The sequence below is a fragment of the Coloeus monedula genome (assembly GCF_965178545.1).
Source record: "Coloeus monedula genome assembly, chromosome: 6".
NCBI lineage: Eukaryota > Metazoa > Chordata > Aves > Passeriformes > Corvidae > Coloeus > Coloeus monedula.
The window spans coordinates 27,157,847-27,178,643 of record NC_138786.1 but is presented as its reverse complement, the minus strand read 5'-3'; the positions used below and the strand labels follow the sequence as shown (position 1 = coordinate 27,178,643).

The 20,797-nt window shown below is 46.1% G+C and overlaps 1 protein-coding gene across 2 annotated transcripts in view; it reads right to left on the bottom strand.

The window, feature by feature from the left end:
• Positions 1-20,062, bottom strand: part of MAPKBP1 (mitogen-activated protein kinase binding protein 1) — a 102,970-nt gene extending 82,908 nt beyond the window's left edge. For both annotated transcript variants that reach the window (XM_082282912.1, XM_082282911.1), the window contains exons 1-2: positions 19,939-20,062; positions 18,778-19,111 (exon numbers count right to left, since the gene is read on the bottom strand). In XM_082282912.1, coding sequence (XP_082139038.1) covers positions 18,778-18,894 — 117 coding nt within the window. In that variant the 5' untranslated portion in view covers positions 18,895-19,111; positions 19,939-20,062. The remainder of the gene's footprint in view (positions 1-18,777; positions 19,112-19,938) is intronic.
• Positions 20,063-20,797: the final 735 nt, after the last annotated feature.

Sequence of the window (20,797 nt, the reverse complement as noted above, 5' to 3'; positions counted from 1 at the left end):
GTGTAACCTTACCAACTCTGGCTAAACACGTGACAAGCAGCAGTTTCTCCTCCTTCTCCCATTCAGTCATCATTGTTACTGTACAAGCAACACCAACTCAGACTTTCGTGAGATTTCACAAAACTTGCACAAAATCTAAGCTTCAGAGATACAAGCATGATGAATGGACAAGAGACAAAGCATGTGTAAATTGTCCACCATTGCTGGTGTTGTCACGATGCTATTTTGACTTTGGTGTGGGAAACTCTTTTTTGTTGATGTAAGCAAAGTTTGTGAAGACTGCGTGATGAATGTATGAAATGAATGTTAAAAAAAGAAAAGCGACATCAAACAGGTTACAGGTATTGCTGGTACATAAAGAGTCAGTCCTGATTTGTTCCAGACTAAGCATCTGCACATGGAGTCAATCAGACCAGCTCCACAGGTAGTTAAGCCCCATGGAACACAATAGAGACACCTCTGTGTGGGCAGGCTTCAAAGAAACCCTTCCTTGAGCTCTTGGGACCTGGAATTCTGCAGGATCAGTCCGCCACAAGAACCAGATTTTTCCACTTTGCAAATGTGCATTACTTTTTCATAAGGAAAGAGAGCAGACAATATACCAGGCTTTACCAGGGTATGCTTTTGCCCTCCCACATAGGCAATTTGTCTGGTGATTTCTTTTCTTTGTAGTAGAAGATGGAGCCAATTCACCTTTCCCTGAATCAAGAACTACCTATACAAGGATTAGGTACAAATGCGAACTTGCAACACTCCCCTAATCTGTCCCAACACTGGAGATCAATGGAAGCAACTTCTGACTTTCAGGCAGTCTTACATATGGGTCTCCTCCAAATCCATGCACAGGGGCCTGAATATAGGAAAAGAAAGTGCTTCAGTGAGGACAAATACCAAAAAAAAAAAAAAAAAAAGCCAATACAACTCCCTTGGGCAGAGTTTCAGTTACTCATATAAGGGTTTGAAATCAAGCAGGAACAAACAGTTCTCTTAGTGTAAGGGTCACTGTTCATCATCATTAATCATCACTTCCCAGATAGGAAAGGCTCCTTCCCCTCTGTTTTGCCCAGGCTTTAGCACTCACAAGAAGCAAGAAACAAGAATAAGAAAAAGAGCCAAACAGCATTGTGGGCACAGGCTGGCAAGGCTGCTCCCTCTGTGGCTCTGCTGAAGTCCCTCCTCTTGGTCCCAATCCTGAGCTGAGCTTGCTCCTAAATGCAAATAGGCAACGGTTAAAAGTCCATAGCTCCTCGGGCATACACTCCAAGGAAACCATGGCAGAACCACATAATTCTTGACTCTGGAGAAGTCAAACACAGGGGCCATAACACGGCACTTCTAACACTGATACTGTCATGGCAAGGAGCTCTATCCTAAATCACCTCCTGCTGAACTCTATAAACAACGCATACATTCAAACTAAACTTGGACACAGAGAAGACAGACTGAAAGAGAGGGAGCAGAAAGCCTTCCCCACAGTTAACCCTGCTGAGGGGAACCACAGAAGAAAGCCACATCTCAGCACTTCAAGAAAAGAATCATGTTACAATCTCCTTCCCCTTAATTTCTTCTCTGGGGCTTATTTTTGGTATAAACGGATCTGTGAACTGTTTGACAAGGCTTGGGGGAGAATTTAGTGGCTGATCTTGAGTCCAAGAGTAGAAACACACAGAGCTGTGCAGGATGAAGAAAAGCCTTTTGATCAGCCTGGCTGAGGCAACACACATAATTCATCTGTGATTTCTTTATTCACCCATGACCCCATGCCAAATCAATTAATTTTTATCCTTCACCAGTGATTTACACAGCCATTCTGTCCTAAAAGTCTTCAACTGCCAGATGTCATCCCTACCTACCCAGCCCGCGTCGTCATGAAGGCAACTATGCGTTCTAGAGGGCACAGCTGTAGGAAGTCTTAAAGAAACTGGAAGTACTGTCTTACAGAGACTCTCTGTATATAAAAGGCCCACCTGTTCATGCCCAGATTCCTTACACAGAGCAGGTATCTGTCCCTGCCACAGGAGGTCAGAGAGCTCACCTCCCCTGACACCTGAAGGATCTTGCCTGTAACACCTGAACCGTTCCAGGACTAGACACCTTGTCCTCCCATGCATGCATCTCCCTAAGATTTCAGTGATGTTATGGGGGAAAGTACATACTTGCATCCTCAGGGAATGAGAAAATGGTTTTGTTGTGAGCTGATTTAAATTACGTTAAAAAATTACATATCAGCAATTTAAAAGATGCTAAAATGGGAATAAATACAACAGGAAGGACAGAGTAAGCATGAAGCATTTATCACATAGACAACATCCCTATGGAAGGAGGCAGGAGGTAAAGAGATTAGTATTCCATCTCTCCCTGAACATGGTCTGAGCTATTTGTTATTTGTTTCACAGTACTTGCAAGAAGTCCCAACAAACACAAAACCCTCCTGTACTTACAGCAGGCAGCAACGTGTACTCTCGTACAGCTGGCAATCTACAACCAAGTATAAGAGGACTGGCTGGCAATACCACACAAACACTGAGGGTAAATGTCTTGAACATGCAACAAATTAGCAACAGATCTGGGAATAATCTCACTCCCTCCCAAATTCCAGCAGCTATCTACTGTGTAGACTATGCTGCACCGTTGCAGTACCTCACTCCTGCTTGAGACCAAGGACAGTATTTTTAAAGAATGCTTAAAAATTAATCAAAAGAAAACATGAGAGATTTCTTTATTTTGCCTGAGCCAATCAGTATATACAGAAGGACACATTCAAGCTCCCTGCCCGCCCCCCACCAACACTCACTGCCTAGCTCTAGGCAATTCCTTCCTGCACTCTTCTCTGCCCTCTGCCCCAAAGAATAAGCTTCTTACAGAACAGCCTCTATCAGCATCTTGCCCTTCATGCATCCTGGAATTAAGAAGCTCTTCACATCTGTCCACCAACATGCATATTGAGCAACCAAGAGATTTGTCCTGTCAGCCAGAAAGGACACCACGTCCCCCCGGGGAAGTGATACATTGGAACATGGGCCAAAGACTGAGAAAGCAAGCTGAAGAGAACAGCACAAGCATTGACTTCCATCGTCTCCTCAACAACTCTGCTGCCACTTCCTCCTGTTCCAGTACAGGGGAAAGCCCTTCACTGTACTGATGGTGATCCCATCACTGCCCCTGCTGCTCAGTCACCACCACAGACAACTCCAGCAAACCTGTATGTGCTCACTCAGGTACCACTGAGCCATCTTTCTGCTGCAAAGATGCAAAATTGTACTCCAGGAGAATCAATCTTCATCCACAGTCACAGAAGATGCAGAATTCAGTTTAGTCTTTTCCAAACAGTCAAAATTTCTTACAAGTTTTATGACCTACACCCAGCATCCCAAAGACCTGAATACTCTTCCTGTAAGTCAGCATCAAGAAACACCATCAATCCTCTCACTTTTGCACACACACAGGAAACCACCACTAGACAATAAACCGCACAGAGACAAAAGGTTATAAAGGTAACTACAAAGCAATCCTAAACAAACTCATTAAGTTGTTCATTCAACTCACTTTCCTTCTTCACTTACTCTGGCCTTAAATCACTTCTTCCTGTGATTTTTCCCAAGCACCTTTTCAGTTTCTTTTCCTGAAGGAAACAAAGTCTGTAAATGAGGGGTACAGCAGTCCAACATAAGCTGACATATTTGAGTAGCTGTTAAAGGTGACTTAACAGAAAAAAGAAAAAAGGAGTAGGCTGCCATCTAAGTCCCTTAAAACCCTAAAAGAAAGGGAGTAGCACTGGAAAAGAAGCCTCCTCTAGTTTGCATTTAGGCTCAGGAGCATGGGTAACTGGTAGAATTACCAAATGTTAGAGCTGAGGAAGTGAAACCATACTCAGAAGAAATAATTTTTATCCACAGACTTTAAAAACACTGGTTTTTGTTACCATGTGGTTTCTGCCATATTTCAAGAAAGCAAACCTTTGCAATAACCACCATTTCTTGTTTAGAAATTCAGAAAGCCCTAGATCCAGGCACACAACCAACTCTTGTTGCTTCGACACTTCACAAAGCACTGCTGCTTTTACATGTTTAGTTCTTAGCAAAAATCCCTGTTGTAAAAAGCAGAATGCAAAAGCAGAAATTATGGAACTCCATTCTTCAGCAGAGAGCCAACACTCCCAATTTCCTGGTAAATAGCTTTAGACACATTCACTTACTCAGAAGCATTTAGCAGAACTTGTCTGGATAAGAAATACCTTTGAGTGACACATGTAGTTCAGAAATAGCTGAACTACAGTCCTAAGTACATTTCTGCAGTTAAAACGAGGAAGATAATAACACTTGAAGAGCAAAGCAACACAAGAGAGAACATCCCTGTTGACTGACATTTGTGCTGAACCACTGTGCTCACCCTGCTCAAATTGTATTTTTCTCCAGCAAAAAGAGAGCTATAAAGCTTCTATGCAGCTTGTGTCCACTCCCTGCTGCAGTGCACTGGCAGACAGGTAGTGGGCAACTGCTGGATACAAGTTTTACTGTCACCCCTGCACCAGAACTACCTCCTGCATGAAGCCAGGCTGCAATTCCCATCATGAACCAGAGAAGAGGTGTTGGATGAAACGGAGCTGATGGCCTGTCAGAGTTGAAAGAACACAGCTGATGATTTGGACTCTTTAAAAAAAAATGCAGAAAGAAATGACTGTAGAGAATTGTTCACGGAGCACTGAACCCCAGAAATGTTCCCACATGTACACAGTCTTGTCTCTCCTCTTCTAATTGCATCAGTGTGTTTAAGAAAAGACATTACTTCCACCTGCAAACTTTGCTGCAGATTGATACCTGCAATAGAGCATTTGGGAGACAATATTGTGTAAGGATCTATTTAAAAATTAGCAAAGTCAAAACAAGTACTTAGAGTTTAAAGATGGAATTAACCCACAAGCAAAGACTAAAACTGGCTGCTCAGTGCTTATCAGCACTTTCTGCTATTTCTACAGAGGTCACTTCCTACATTCCCCTCAGGTGAGATACAAATCTATTAGTGACAGAAAGGACCACAGAAATTGGCACAATCTGCCACAGCAGCTGAATTGACCAAGCAAATACAAGCACTAAACAATCTCAACAAAGAACCAGAGAGCTACTTCTAAATTGCAAGAGTTATATTTACAAGTACTGCCTGGGAGAAGTCCTGAGCACACTCCCCATGGTTTAAAAGGTGATAGCAGCATCCCAATGCACCTGTGAAACCACAAATGATGCCACTTCAAAATACTGCTCCCTCCAATGTGTAACAACATGATGACCAAGGCAGCTCCACAAGTACCCAGACTATCTGTCTAATAGTTTGAGGAGGAAAACATCTGACAATTCAAGCAAACTCAGCAGCAGTTCTGGAGTCAAAAAAACTAAGATTGTCACAGACCAAACTCTGTGGCGCTGGGCCACCAGGTTGCTGTGAACTGAATCCTATGGAATTTCTCACAGGTATTCTACCACAAGAGAAAAGAGCTGAGATCTTCAAGCAGGAAGCCAATGCTCCAGACCCAAGTACCTATGCTCTTCCCTGAAGGCATGCTGTATGGCATTTTGTTGTTGCTTTCAGCCACCTTCCACAGCCTTTTCCACTGCAGATAGAGTATCTGGGAAGTCTTCTTGAATCAGCTGTAAGGAAGGGAAGCCCTGGGTCTACCACTTTCTTCTATTTATACCAACAACATTACTGCAAGAGTTCAAATATATTTTATATATAGCTCTGTGGCTTATTTCCAGGCAGAAGTAACTCAATGCTGGTGTACATATGTTTAGACCACAGCAATTGGAAACAGTGTCCCATAAACTCTGTTAACTGCTGCTCCACTGTAACCAGAACAGGCTCTACAACTGCAGAAACACAAGCCATGATAGGAAAAAAAAATTTTAAAGTTATCCACCCACAAGATAAGTAAGCCAGTTGCCACCTGCACAGCACTGACAGACTTCCACTGTAGCCCCAGCAGATTTATAGCTGTAAGTTAACAGCCAGCTCTTGTCACATCAAGATATAGTGCCTGACTGCCAAGAGACCACATGGAGGTGACCAGGGTGTGGGCCAGCATAAGGGCAGACATGTAATACATAGAGCATCTGCCAGTATCCGCTTGCATTTTGTAAACTTAAGAGTGGGCGAACAGAAGATAGTTAGATTTGCACAGCTCTATTTGCAAACCCTGTACTGAAAATATCAGCAGTGCTACCATATTTCAATGAGTCTGATTTGAATCCAGAACCCATAAGCTCACACACTGAAAAGGAACAAGAATGGAAAGGAGTACAGCCCTGGCCCAACACCCAAAGGGTACTTAGATCAGCACTGCCTGCAGGGGCCTCAGTGACAAGTAAATAAGGAAGACACTTGCTAGAAACCTCTCAGGTTAGTGATCCCAGTGCTGAGCCTAGGCTTTAACATGGCCTCAGGTGAGCCAAGCTTCAAACAGCAGCCCACATGTAGACAAGCACCAGGTGATAATTACCATGCCTTTCACCAGCTTATCCCTCTCACAGGCTTCTAACACGACCCTGTCAGTCTTCCCAATACACATAAAAACAACCTTTCATCACATTTTTCTCTGTGACAGCTGAATACTGGTAGGGTGGAGGGGGAACAGATATGTGATTAACACGTTTTTTAAAAAAGCTTGCCTTTCTTATGCCTGAACCCAATGGGACTGAACTTTAAAGAGGAGGAAAGCATAATCAACACTTCAGAAGTATCTAAAAATGCATGACACTTTTGGTTATGGGAAGTGGAAAAGTTAATGACCACCATCTCAGGTCTCTGAAGAGACAGGCGTCTCTTCTCCTGAGATATAAATAACCTAGCTTTATTCCTGCATAAACCTGTTTGTAACTTCAGGGATGGAACTGCCCTTCCTGAACATGCCAGGTCAGCATCTTGCTTGGATCAGAGAAGGCTCCATCACTCTGTCAGGAAGCTTCTAGATGGGGAGAAAAAGGGAAACAAATTTCAGGGATGATGATAGAGGTATAAAATAAAAATGGAATTTCTCTGGTTAACTGTTTATTTGGGGAATCTGAATGAGGGAAAGTTAAACAGTCTCTGTTCCAGGCTTCACAGGACTGGTTAGCAACACGTTCAGGAAATATGGATTATTGGACAAAGGACAGCTGAGCTGGTCAAAACACCATGATGAAGACAACTGCATGATATACATATAAGGCATGCACACAGATACAGTTATGTGCATTAAATGAATCATCACACATAGACTCTGATCTTGCAATTGGCCACAAAGGCACTTATCTTTACATCCTTTGGGTGAAATTAACTACTCATACTACCTCACCACACAAAATTAAGCTGAAGCACCCACAGGAGTGGTGCCAGAGTTTGCATTCAGTTTTCTTTTAAACTTTTCAAGGTCATCACAACTCTAAAAATGCTACTAAGAGTTGTGTAACGCTGTGTACATTACAGCTGTTACACAATACCACTGTCACTTTATAAGCAGGGGAAAAGAGCAGCCTGTAAGTTACTGTACTAATAGGCACACTAAGAAAAGTAACATACACTCAACCAGAACACAATATGTTCTTCCTATTAAACACACACACACAGAAAAATAGAAACATAATCATACCATCATCCAACCAGGCCTCAGCATTTAAGTACGCTCTACAAGGCAAAACCCTGCTTGGCAGCTGTTTACAGTACTTTCCTTTCTGGGGACCTGAGAAAAGCATCCAAATGAAATCATGGTAGAGAGTGGGAGAGCAGGACACGGGACAAAACGCAGGCAGCAGACCTGGAAGTAAATTCCTCTTTCAGAGAGATGGCCGCAATGCATAGGCGGCATTCCCTCTGCTGTCCAGAAACAAGACCCTCTCCCCAGCAAGGGAAACCACCCACTTTGACATTTTATGATGGATTTTGTTTCTAAGCCTTTCCTTCTGTCCTAACTGCTTCTGCAGCTACAGAGATTGCTAATGATTTATGGTTCTGCCATCTCCTCAGCATGAGAGCTCCACAACTCAACTAATCCCAAATGCTACACAAGTATGTTTCAGGCCCACAACTCCGTTCCCAACAACCCACGGCAGGAATACCAGCTCGTCTCTGTCTAGACAGTTACAGTACTCTTTACACAGCCTCCTTCTCTCCTCAGCTAAGGCTGCCAGCTAAGGAGGGCTGGGTTGCTCCTCCCAGTGCAACAGGCCCTAAGTGCCAGAAAAAACTAGGAGCAGAAAGAAAGAGATTCTGTTGCTTGCCAGCAAACCTTTAGGCAGTAGGTGATGAGTGTTCCCAATTGTTTTAAACCTCTGGAACATACTGACAGCAAAACTAAATGCCTTATTGCAACAAGCGCTCTTCTTTTCCCAGGGGAACATCACATGTCTGTCCACAGTGAGCAGTATTTCTCAACCCCTGGTAACCTCAGAGATCCCCAGGTGCCCTGTAAAACACTTGTCTTTCACCAAAGAGGCAGATTTTTCCAAACTAATGAGACAATTCAGTTTCCTTGGCAGAAATGCAAAGCCAGAAACTGCCCAGTGCATCATATCCTCTACCACAGAGGGCAACGTTACTACCCAGGGCAACCTGGTGGTCTTACCCAGCCTTGCTGGTCAGCCTGGAACTTTGGTCACCAGAGTTCCACCATGAAGGTCCAGACACTGTATGGGACAATGCAGACTCTGAGCATATTATAGAGGGTTTGTCTAGACTGGGAGCTTGGTTGTCTCCTTTTCCCAAACGTGTGTTTAAGTTAAGCTTTGTAGGCTTACCAAGGGCCACAGGCCCCAGGCAATGCAGGGCCCTCCCCAGGCATCGGCTACCCACAGAGCCAGAGGCAGGGTCACAGTGCCCCTTCCCAAGCACACCACAGCATGTCCACAGCCACAGGAGGCTGCAGCACCTGGAAGAAGCCAGGGCAGAAGCCATGAAGTTGCCAGCAAGCAGGCAGGCCAGGCCATGCAATTGCAACCCAAGTGCTGTGCGGCCCACTGGCTCTTGCCCCAGATCCAGCAGGCTGTATAGAAGGTCATTAAGCAGCCCCCCGGCCATTTTATTAACAGCTGTGTTTACGCAATGACACTCCTGGGCAGAGACATTCATTCCAAGGGCCTGGAGCAGCTTCAACACACAGCAGAGATAGTCCAGGCACTGTATCTTCTCCCCCAGCACCACACTCATTTTTCCACTGATGGCTCCATCAAAAAAGTATTTTTTGCAGGTCTCAGACATCAAAAAGCTTATTTGCAGCCCTGCTACAGAAAATGGGCCAAGAACTTCACAAAGCAATGTCCGTAAGCCACTCAAAACAGTGACACAGGAGACCTGCTCTTTCAGAAGTTACAGCCAAAAGAAGCAGCAGCAAGGAAGCTGAAGAAAGCTGCCTCTCACCCAGAGCACCTCATCCTCCCTCAGCACCAGTTTTTCACGCTGCTGATTGCATGCTAATACATCTCAACAGCTTAGCTTGGGAAGGCAGAGACAGGCAGCACAAACCACGGATTATCAGGGAGGAAGATTATCCTGCCACTGCAGAGGACAGTAGAATCCCAATTCCAGCCTCAAAAGCTGCTCAGGCTTCTAGAAACAGCTCCGTTCATTGAGGCCTACCACACACGCATCAGAAATATTTGTTCATACATTTTATTAAGAACACTTTACGTCATCTTGTGCCCATTCCCCTCAACCACCACTCCCATAGCAGGGGTTGGAGCACAATCACTGGGCAAACACTCTCCAGCCAACCCTCACAGTTTGCAAAGATACACAGAACCATTTCTGAAGCCTGTCTGACCATGATTCAGTCCAAGAAAACTAGATGAGTTCAGACACGATGGGCTTAAGCAAAAAAAGCAGATCCCAAATTTGTCAGTTCCAGTTTACAGTTAGCAATGCTTTTGGACCCAGCTGCTCGAGAAGGATGACACCCGCGAAGCAGGTTTGAAACAACTGTGCACAGAACCACTATATCTAGTTCAAAACTGGGAGATAAGCCAAACACAAGCCCAAGTTATGCAGCTGTTTTAAAGCCCTGGATGCTGGGACACTTTGCAGTAAGTAGAAAAGTATCCTGTCTGCTTTACATTGAAGGGAAAAAAGAGGCTCAGAGACTGAAGAGCAGAGCACAGAACCCAAAAATTTTAACTGCATTTTAAAAGAAAATTACACAGCTCTATTTCAAGGTTCACTCTACCTTTATACAGATCAGCAGCACAGAAGCACTGGTTAAGAGCATGAAAAACATCACTCTTAGCCCACACAAAGCTCTTGCAGAAAAGACTAGTATTGATGAAATATAACTGGCAGAAAGAAGTCATTTCACTGGTGTAGCCTGTTTCTCTGAGGGACAAGACTGTTCAATAGACTCTTTTGATACTGTGTTACCATTAAGACAGCTTGTTTTTAGATCTCAGCTTGCAAATTATTTCTAGCACAGGCAAGTGCTTAGCCAAGTACACCCTGACAATCATGCCCCCTCAGGATACCTCCAACACCATCCCTATCCCCTCATGGTTCCAGTCACAGCATGGCCCTGGCCAAAGCACAGAGTACAGCAAGTTTTGAACACCAAGACCTGCCACCAAATAAGGAGGCAGGTCTTGCAGACACTCTTTTCACCCTCAGTCTTATTCAATGTTTCAGCATCTCCAGTATCTAGACTGCATTAGGGACTGTGCAATGAACTCAAGCTCCTTTGGTGCAAAGCCTGGCCTGAGCAATGGTGTGCTTTTTTTTGCAAATGAAAGCATCCCTAGTACAAACAAGACTTCAAAGGCAAGCAGCCCCTTATGTGCTACTCAAAGGTGAGCGGCCAATTTCAAAGCCCTTGGGAGACCTCAAAGGCTACCACTGTTGAGCACAGGAGAGGTAGCTAACACTTCAATACTGGCACTTCAAACAGCTGCCCTATGCTGGGCCTGTCTGTCAATAGGGAAGGGTTTCTGAACAGGCAACACTGTTTTTCACAGTGCCTACTTGGGAGAAAAACAGGAGCAGAAAGCTTTACAAATCTGTATCCTTGAATCCATGGACACTGCCATAAAGTTGCTCTCTCCTTTCAGAAACCCCTCAGTCTGCCTGCTCTCAAGACATTTGTTAATGTTATGACTCTACTATAGTGCAACCTCCAAAAATCTACCTTCTTCCACAGAAAGGAGTCTCTCTGGATGCATGATAGGGCAAATTTCAGACTAACTGTGTAAAATGTCAGGGAGATGCAGAAATTAAAGAAGAATCACAGTAAGGAAGGAATGTCGTTGTTAAAATTTCATGAGGTAAGAAATCTCATATTAGTTGTTACATCACATTAGCCATCTTGACCAAGTGTGAATTTTAACACTGTATTTGGGAGAACAAGCAGGTCTGATTTTATTTCTATTGACTTGGAAACTCTGAATACACCAGCAGATCATAGTCTTCCACAGTACTATTTTCAATCAGTTTCCCCACAGTAACTAACAACAGTACTGGTCTCCTGGGACACTAGCAAATTTACAAGGCTTACTGGGGTTTCCACAGCTCTAATTCTTATGGTGCTTCATCTGCTTCAGCTCGTTGGAAAGACATCATTACCAGCGCTACTGAAATCATTAGTGACAATAGGATCAAGTCAGCATTTACAACAGCACAGTTTGGGGACTTTTAAGCAAATAATCTTAAATGAACACAAGTCCCCCTCACATGGGAGGGGTGATAAACATCCCTGGTAATTTGCGAGAGGTTGGGCTTTGTGACTAAGGCTAGGACTTGGCCTTAGAGGATCAAGATTCAATTTCTAGGTCTGCCTCAGACTTCCTATGTGAGTTTGGAACGATGTCTGTATAGAAAAAGCATGTTCCATTCCCTTCATACCTTTAGTGTTTTAAGCCTGAAGCTCCTCTGGGCTAGGTCTACTTTATCCCTTCTGTCCAGTGCTCACCAAAGCAAGGCAGAGAGATGGGACGCTCCTGCAGTCTATGGTCATACAAATACGAGACACCTTTGCATCGATATTTTTGAATACAGATCACACAGCACAGCTGATTTCAACAGCTGCAGGCCTCAGTTGCATTTTCCTTACACAACACACGAACATGCTCAGGGCAAGGCTAAGCAGCACTGTGGTAAAAGGAAATAGTAGGAGGGTTTTCTGAATTGCAGTAGCCAGCCTTTGGTGGGTACAGCCTCAGCAAAGCCCACAGGGTTTCAGGCACAGGGACCAGCCCACACCTGGAGCTGGGAACCAGAGCAGTGAGCGTGCTGCAACCCTGCTACACACATACCAGAGCTCATAAACTTCCAGCTATGCGGAGGCAGGTACACCAGGCACAAACAGCAGCCTGAAGTAACTGAAACTGGGCTCGGTGATAGTTAATTATTCAGTCCTTAGCTGGGATCACTCAGCATTAATGTCAAGACTAAGCACTGTTTGAGTGCCATGTAAGCACCGCTCCTGGCACCAAACATCAAAACCTTTGAAAAAAGCCAAAGAGTAGCTAGTACACGTTGTTTGCTTTCACACTCACAGAGAAAATTGTGCCAAGGCTAATCAAGCAACTTCTCCCTACGACCTGATCAACAGGAAACAAAATATCTACTTCAATTTTCCAGGCCACCAAAATGCTGACCACCACTTTCTCAGCCAGAAATGGAGGTGGTGCCCTGTAGTTACTTTCCACTAGACACAGAGGACAGTAGAATAATATACAAGTCATTTTACAGGTGCTTGCAGATCCTTGATGATAGAAAATCAGATAGTGGCCCAGCCTGGTCTAACACCCGATCATCACTTCAACTGTTCTGCCCTTCTGAAACAAATGAGGTGATATACCACAGGTAGGGCCAAGCACAAAGCCAGTGAAACAGATGGTATACTCTGAAGGAGGTCTCTTTCCACTGTGTCTGAGGATGTCTTTCTCCACCAGCCCCCTCAGCACCACACTGAACAACAGCTCTGACTAGCAAACAGCAAATGTACCACCTGCAACACCTCTGACCAGCCCTGACCTCTGCCATCTTACTATCCCAGCCAGGTCTTTGGCAAATACTACACGCTTGATGGCCATGGGCAAAAGAGGGGCTGTGTGTGCACAGGTCACCAGCACAGCAGGGACAGCAGTGTAAAACGTGGTTACGAGCCTCTCCAGTCAGGTTAGTCAAGTCCCACATGCCCTCTCAGAGGACCCAGCTCATCTGAAAGAGGTGAAGAACAACATTCAAGGCAGAACCACAGCAGCTCTGAAAGGCTATCCAGGTAAGCAGTGTATGACCATCCACAGGAAGCAAGAACCATTTAAACCCACCAGGCAAATGACCTGGTTTGTGTTATTTATACTGACTTCACCCCAGCACATCATCATGCTTCCCCTGCCACAGAGATGTCTTCCTGCTATCTTTCACAGTAAAGACAGCACATAATTTAGGGATGGATAGAAGGATGGATCTTGCCAGTAATCTTGCCTCAAGATTGGCAAGAAGTATCACAGTGTTTTATAGATACAACTGCAGGCTGCAAGACCAAATATGTTGAATTGTTATATGCTTTTATATCCACCATACTTCAAGAACCAAAGTCAACTGGCTCTGCAGTCCACTGGCAGAAAAACTCTGGCTTTGATATTCTGTGTGTATGTAAGTCACATTTAACACTCATGTTTAGACCAGGAGAGCTAGCCAGATCACCCTGTATTTTCAGGACAAAGCATATCATTCACAGAGTGAAGAATGGAAAAAGAAAACACTGTGTGTGAAACTATTAACAAACACAGAGTCATCTTGAGCACCACATATCTGAGGATGGAATAGGGGACACCAGAGCAACCCAGCAGGGAAGCATTCAACTTCTGAGCTATGACACTCTCAGTTGTTCCACTGACTCTATCTACAGATACAGACACACCACTGAAATGCAGGTCTGGCTGTGGAGAAGCCAACCAGCCTTTGTCCTCTACTTTAAGGGACACTGTTATAAACCTGACCAGAGACAGACATGAAATCCCTTCTATCTCTGGACAGCAGGCCCTAAGCTGTCGAAGCAATTGGGTATGTTTAGACTGAGCAGTGCAGAGCTGTGAGAGAGATCCCTAGCTATCAACTGGGGTCAAGCAGTATTCATGGATGCTGAAGTACAACAGGCACAGCAGCAGACAGCCAGACCATTCCCTCAGCTGTGCCCCTGGCTGCCCTGTTTCCAGAGATGGTGGGCTGAGCACTGCTCAGACTGCAGTGGAACGAAGAGGATGAATGAGGCAATACTGCATTGAACAGCTCCTCAAAAGCACCATCATTTTGTAGAAGACCCTTCCAGATCCTGCCAAAAGAAAAGCTTATGCCAGCATCAGACAGGCTGCTCTCTAACTCCCCCACAGAGTCAGGCTGCTCAGACCCACACCCAGCTCCCTTGGGAACCCAGCAGGTTCTGCTGCTGCAGGACCAAGTTGTTCCCAAAGACTTACAAAGAATCCCACTCTGCAACAAGCCTCAGCTGCACTTGGAGTGATTTCATAAGAGGCAATAATTTTTGATGCATTTATATCAGTGAACCAAATTTGTGTGGTTTTTTGGTTCTGTTCCAGTTCAGGTTCAGCAATTCTCAGCTGATCCAGTTAAGACCGGCAGTGGTCTAACACTGATTCATGTTGGAAGCTATGATCTTTTCAAACAAAAAGGACTGTGTGCTGAAAGCAGGAAGCTACAGTCAGGACAGAAACATTCCTCCATTCTCCTGTGTCCAGGACAGCCTGTGGTCCTAGCTGAGCCCTCCAGCTTCTCAGGGGATTAAGCAGCTGGAGAACTTCATTGGGAATGACAAGACATGAGAGGTCTGAAGCTTCCATGGATGTGCTTTCCCCTTAAATCTGTGCAAGCTCACTGGCAAGACACAGAAGTACAGGTACTTGTTTCTACTGGCTGGCAGTAAGAACAGACCATGCCTCACCAAAGGAGGACAGGAAACCCTGTCCCACTAGGAGCAACTTAGTCAGGGCTCATTTTCAGAACAAAAGCTCTCAAGAAGGTTTTGCAGAGCCACGCAGTCCAACCCAGCATCATGGGGCAGGAACAGGCACTCCAGCTGCACATGTTTGCATGCTGCTTGGAGAGGGGGAGACCACAACACAACAGTTCCCTGCTGAGGAATTCAGGTTTTAGTCAAAGCGCTCTTTTAAACAAGCAACTTGAAATATTTCTGGCTCAGAAAAAACAGGAGAGATCAAAGAAACAAGCAGCAAATTCCAAATGTGTTTCTTTGATTCACTGCCTTCCCGTTTCAGGGAAAGCCTGTAGCAGGTTTTGTAGCAATTTGTTTCTACATTGACATTCACAATCTCATTTGACTTAGGATACACACACACACACCAACCCCCTAAAACAGGCACACCTACATCGATTGAAAAGAGGTTTATATTTACAAGTGTAGAGCTCAACAATATAAACAGCCCCTGCAGGAACTGTACTTCCTTAGGTACGTTACTTCTGTGAGCAGGGTACTACAGCAACCAGGACATTTTAACAATGGGAGATGGGTCAGCCCTTAGCTTCCCGACTCTCCTGACAGTACTGCTCTGCAGGGTGATTCAAAGGCACTTAGTGCCCGTTTTTAACCCCGTGTCTCTACTGGAATCACAAGCACGGTGACCAGATGCACGGCTGGATTTCTGGCAGGGCTAGTAATCCTCTAGAAATTGAATGCAGGCCAATCAACTTATCTGAGGAAATTTTAGCTTCCAACCGCCACACCAATACATTACAAATCCCAACAGTCAACAAGCCTTAGACTTAAGTCACGGTACTCTAGGTCTGTATTGGTTCAACACAAAAAACAGGGATCTGGAGAGCACAGCAAAAGTGGATTCAAGCCACAAACACCAGAAAACACACAAAAAAAGAAGTCTAAACACAAAACTAGTCAGGCAGCAACAAAAATCAGAACTCCCACAAAACAAAAGCTGTTTTCAAAAAGCAGCAACAAAACCAAACACTACATCCAATTGGTCAACAAGGTTTACTTAGAGCTCCCATTCCTTGCCCCCCTTTTTCTTTTTTTAATATCCATGATTAGCTATTGGCTCCTTAGTTTTGCTCCCATAGAGATCTCCTGGAGCTCTACAGTAAAACCATGCATTAATTATAGCAAGAAATAAGTCCTAGTGGAAGACACAAAACAAGTTCTCTCTTGTACAGATCCCAAGTAACACACTGCATGTCCTGCACAGCCATCATGCAAAATATCTCTACTTACCCACACTCCCCCTTCCACAGCAATGCACAAACAGGTCTCTACAGAGCCAGCCTCCCACAGCCTGCCCACGGCCAGCCCAGCACGATGCAGCTGCTTCGCTGAAAGGAGCCAATTTCACAGGCCTTCTCTTCAGCATGACAAACTGCTCAAGGGGTCTGTCCCTAACCACTGAGACAGCCTGGCAAGCCTCACATGCCCAAAGGGTTCTTTAGGAAAGAGCCAGGACACTTACCACTGGAGGGAAAAAAAAAAAAATCACAGCTCATGGAAGTTTAGGCAGGGCCACTGAGGGTGCTTGTCCGTCTTAAACTGAGCACCTGGTTGCAATAAAAAACTTGAGGGACTCAGAGGACTGTTGAGGGCTGGTTCTTCACCTACATCTGCATATGCAAAGCACGATATCATCTTCCAGGGATTAATTTAGGGCAACAGTCCAGCTCCATCCTACATAACCAAGCAGTATTCAGTTGTGATGACCAACTTCATAGGCCCTTCCACTCTTCCACCTGACCAGTTTCATACAGCTCTTGGAGCAGTCATTTCTCAAAAAGTCCAAGAGACAAAGATGCCTGAAAGACTCCTTCCTGCAGGTCAAAAAAGACCCTTCAGGGGTGATGTGTATGACGCTCAGTGTTAGTCCCAGTGGTTTTTACACACACACCAAATAGAAGACTGAAATCTGTTTTCTGCTACTTTAGAAAAGTAGAGCTGCTTCTCACCTTGGAAAGCAGAGGAGCACACATGTAGCAGAGGGAGCATCTCCACAGACACCCAACATATGTCAGAACTTTGGTAAAGAGCCCACTCCTTTTCACCTTTCCCACTCCAGCTAGCCCACTGATGGCAGACCCTAACTCATTTGAGCTAATTCAGAGCAGATCACTTTAGGAAACCAACACCTGCCCCTAACTCCTCATAATGTCAAACTGATTCTACCAGCAAACTCCCCATCAGTTCCTTTGCATCTCACTGATTAACAGCTCTTACTCATAAGATAGACAAAATCCAGCCCTGAAACCCTAATTCAGTGGTGAAGAATGAATCCACAATATCCCTCCCCAGGGGCTCAGACAGCCCTGGCTGCACACTGGGAGACAGCACAAAGGATAAAATGGAGCTCTCCCAAAAGGCACGTGTAAGGAAAGCAAAATGAAACATGTACCAGAGAATATCCAGGATACGTAGCAGCAGGTCACAGCCTGGAAAAGGAGTGTGCAGACCACAGAGCCAAAATCAAATGCCTATCACATGTGGGGTACAAGTACTACTTCTTCCAGTAGAAGTCTCTGCAGAATACGGACCAACAAACTGCTCTTCAGCAACACCAACAAAGTACGTTTCACTGGCAGTCCACAGGCTGCATTAAATGCACGTACATGTACACAATGAGGTCAAGCACAAGCACCAAGGACTTTCCCCTAGACAACTTTAAGGAAGCCATGCAGGTTTTTCTCTTGCTTGGCAAGAGAAGAATACTGTGTTCCTTGGTATTAAAGAGCCATCTAAGGGAAACTCTGACCTGAACAAGAGTTCTGAGAACGGGATGTCATCCTGGGGAAAGACCGTTTTTAGGTACGGTGTCATTTACTTCCCCTGAAGTTTTATATACGCTCTTCACTTCAAGAAATTTTGAAGCATTACTGTTTTGAGACCAAGGAATACACTTTTCAGACGTGTATTACAATATTTCTTATTTATTAGCAAGTCTTCTCAAAAGGGGAGGGATTAAGTTTTCTATTTGTGGAGACAGAGAGCTACACAAAGGCCGAGTGATTTGCCCAGGGTTAGAGGTGAATCAGTGGCAGGGACAGAACAAGGTGCCCTGACTCAGAAGCACCTGCTGTCAGCACAAGGCAATGCCACCCAGCTCTTGTGCTCCCTGAAGTCAGGCTTAAGTCATGCTCTCCTCATAGTCAATTCCCAGTGAGTAAGTGTCTGTCAGGAATTCTCCAAAACACCAAGAAGAATGATGGATTTTTCTGGTAGAACGAATTACACCCAACAGAAGATAAGCCCAAGGAAAGATGGTCTGAGGCACACAGATGAAAGCACATCCAGACCTATGGAACACAGACCCTATCTGTCTTGAACAGACACCTCCAAGACATGTTTCACAACTTTCATATCATCCTTCCCTTCTCCATAGGCTCACAGAACTCTGCTTTGCAGGGTGAGAACAATTGCTTACACAGAACAGGTGTTTCTGTATCCTCAGCTGCCGGTAATGCAGGTTAGCAGCTGGTAACATGGAGGAAGAGGCAGCACTGCATTTCTCCTGTCAGTCATCTGTAACAACTCCACACACCACAGTGTGGGAAATCCCAAAAAGCTTTCTGATACAGACTAGGTTCATATCACACAAGCAAAAAGAATGCTTCAGAAGAGGGGTACAGGCTTTAGGAAAGATCTGTAGCACAGCAAAGATCCCAACTAAAAGACAGACCAGTCATGCATCAGTTCCTCTGCATAATTCTACAGTTATACCAGGTCTCCCAAAGCAGCATTATCAGTACAGATGGAAACTTAGACAACAAAGTTAAAGCATGCTGGCTGCACCACACAGCACTCACCTTGCTGCCTATATCTTCTCGCTTGTTCCCAGGCTTGCTTCTCCTCAGCTTAATGGAAGGTGAGCGAAGCAGATTTTTGATCCGACTTGTTATCGTAGACCCTTCGACTGACATCATCTCCAGGTGCCACGGAGGTATTCACCCCACACACAGACTGTGCCTGGGGAACGAGCCCAGGTTTGAGACAGAAACACCACTGTGCTCAGCTTTGCTCCCACACATTCACATATCTCTGCTCGGGAACTCCACTCCTGTTACACTGCAAAGCTATTCACAGAGGCTGGCAGACTTTCCTTTTGCAGATTCCAGAGGATCAAATCAGCAGTAATCTAAACTGAAAGATGCATCGTAAGTCAATACGATATTCACAATAAATTCTAGCCCCATTCTTTGCAAGAAATGCAAATGCAAGAGCTTATAGTGATGCCTTAGGCAAGGCATAAATAGGGACGGATGCAGCATTATTATTTTCAGAGGTTTCCACACAAATTATCATCCATTTAATATCGATTAACACATCCACACCAATTCCCAAATCCAAAATTTAGATTTTGCACTTCAGTATCATCTTATGACAAAGAAAAAAATTGCCACCCCTTGCTTTAGCTTCACACACATCCATTCCACCTTATGCTTCAGAGCCTGGAAAGCATAATGCTGTACTTGACTATTAAACGCTGAGTCGCAGAAGAACCCCGACAACACACACGAGGGAGTTTTTAACTCTCACTGATCTATCTCTGTTTTAAGTCCACACAATTACATAGTGTGTGATACCAGATAATAAAGGCATATGATGTTTCCACGTCCCCCCACCCTCTATTTACAAAGTGGATCAAGTAGGCACCTATAGCTGCTGCCAAGGATTACAGACCCCCGGCCAACACCTTCACCTTTCCCGAAGCGCCGCTGGTGGCCGGGGGAAAGAGGGATGCAGTCAGAGCCTGCAGTGAATTAACCTCCCGGCTTCTGTGCAAAATGGGGGCGGGGGGAAGAAAGAGAGAGACAGAGAGAAGGGCAGAGAGAAGAGAGGAGAGGAAGAGAGAAACGTCCAAGCCAGCACAGCCAGCAGCCTCCTCCCTGCGGCGGCAGCACTGCGGGCGAGGGGCCGCGCCTCCTCCGCCCGCCCCAGCCCGCCACGCCGCGTTGAACCTCTCCTACCTGGCGCCCAGGAACGGCGATCTCGGCGCCCACGGTGCCCCGCAGCGCCTGCCCATGCAGCCGGCCTGCCCCGAGGAGGGGCCGCGGCGCGGGCCGCCCCCGCGGGCGGGGCGGGGGCTGTACCCTGGGCGGCGGCGGCAGGAAGGGGTGGCAGTGAGGGGGCGGTCCCGCAGCGCCAGGTGCCGGCCCCGCAGCGCCAGGTGCCGGCCAGGCGCTGGGGCCGAGGCCGGGCCCCGCCCGCCGAGCCCGGGAGCGCAGGGGCGCGCGCCCGCCCGTCCCGCCCCGCCGCTCCCCGGCCCCGGCCCGGCCGCCCGGCAGCGCTACGGCGGCCCGCGCGGGCCAAACCGCGGCGCCGGGGCGGCGGAGGGAGACGGGCGGCGCTGGCGGAGGGATCGCGGCGCGGAGGGCGTGCGGGGCTGCGCTGGGCCTCGGGAGGCCGCCGGCGCTGGTTGGGCTCCGGCGCGCTCTAATGGGGGACCCGAGGGCGCGTCTCCCCAAAGACTTGACACAAGAGCCAAGTGAGACCCGGGAGAAGGTCAAAGGCACGTAAGGGACCCGTCCTGCCGTGCCCGCCGCCCCTCAGGGCCCATGATAGCGGCCCCCGCCTCCATCGTGTCCCGTAACCCTGTCCATCATTTCCCTGGTTGAACCTGTTATTGTAGTGTCTCTGGCAGAATGGAACGCGTGTTGGCTTAACATCCAAACTTAATATAGTCGTTCCCAAGAATAACCAAACTACCCTTACTCTGACACCACCACCAAAAGCTAAGCAAGTATGGAGCATGCCTTGGACAGTAACACCAGGAATTTGGAAAATTGTGCCATACATAAGACAAGAGGTAGGATGACAACAAATGTC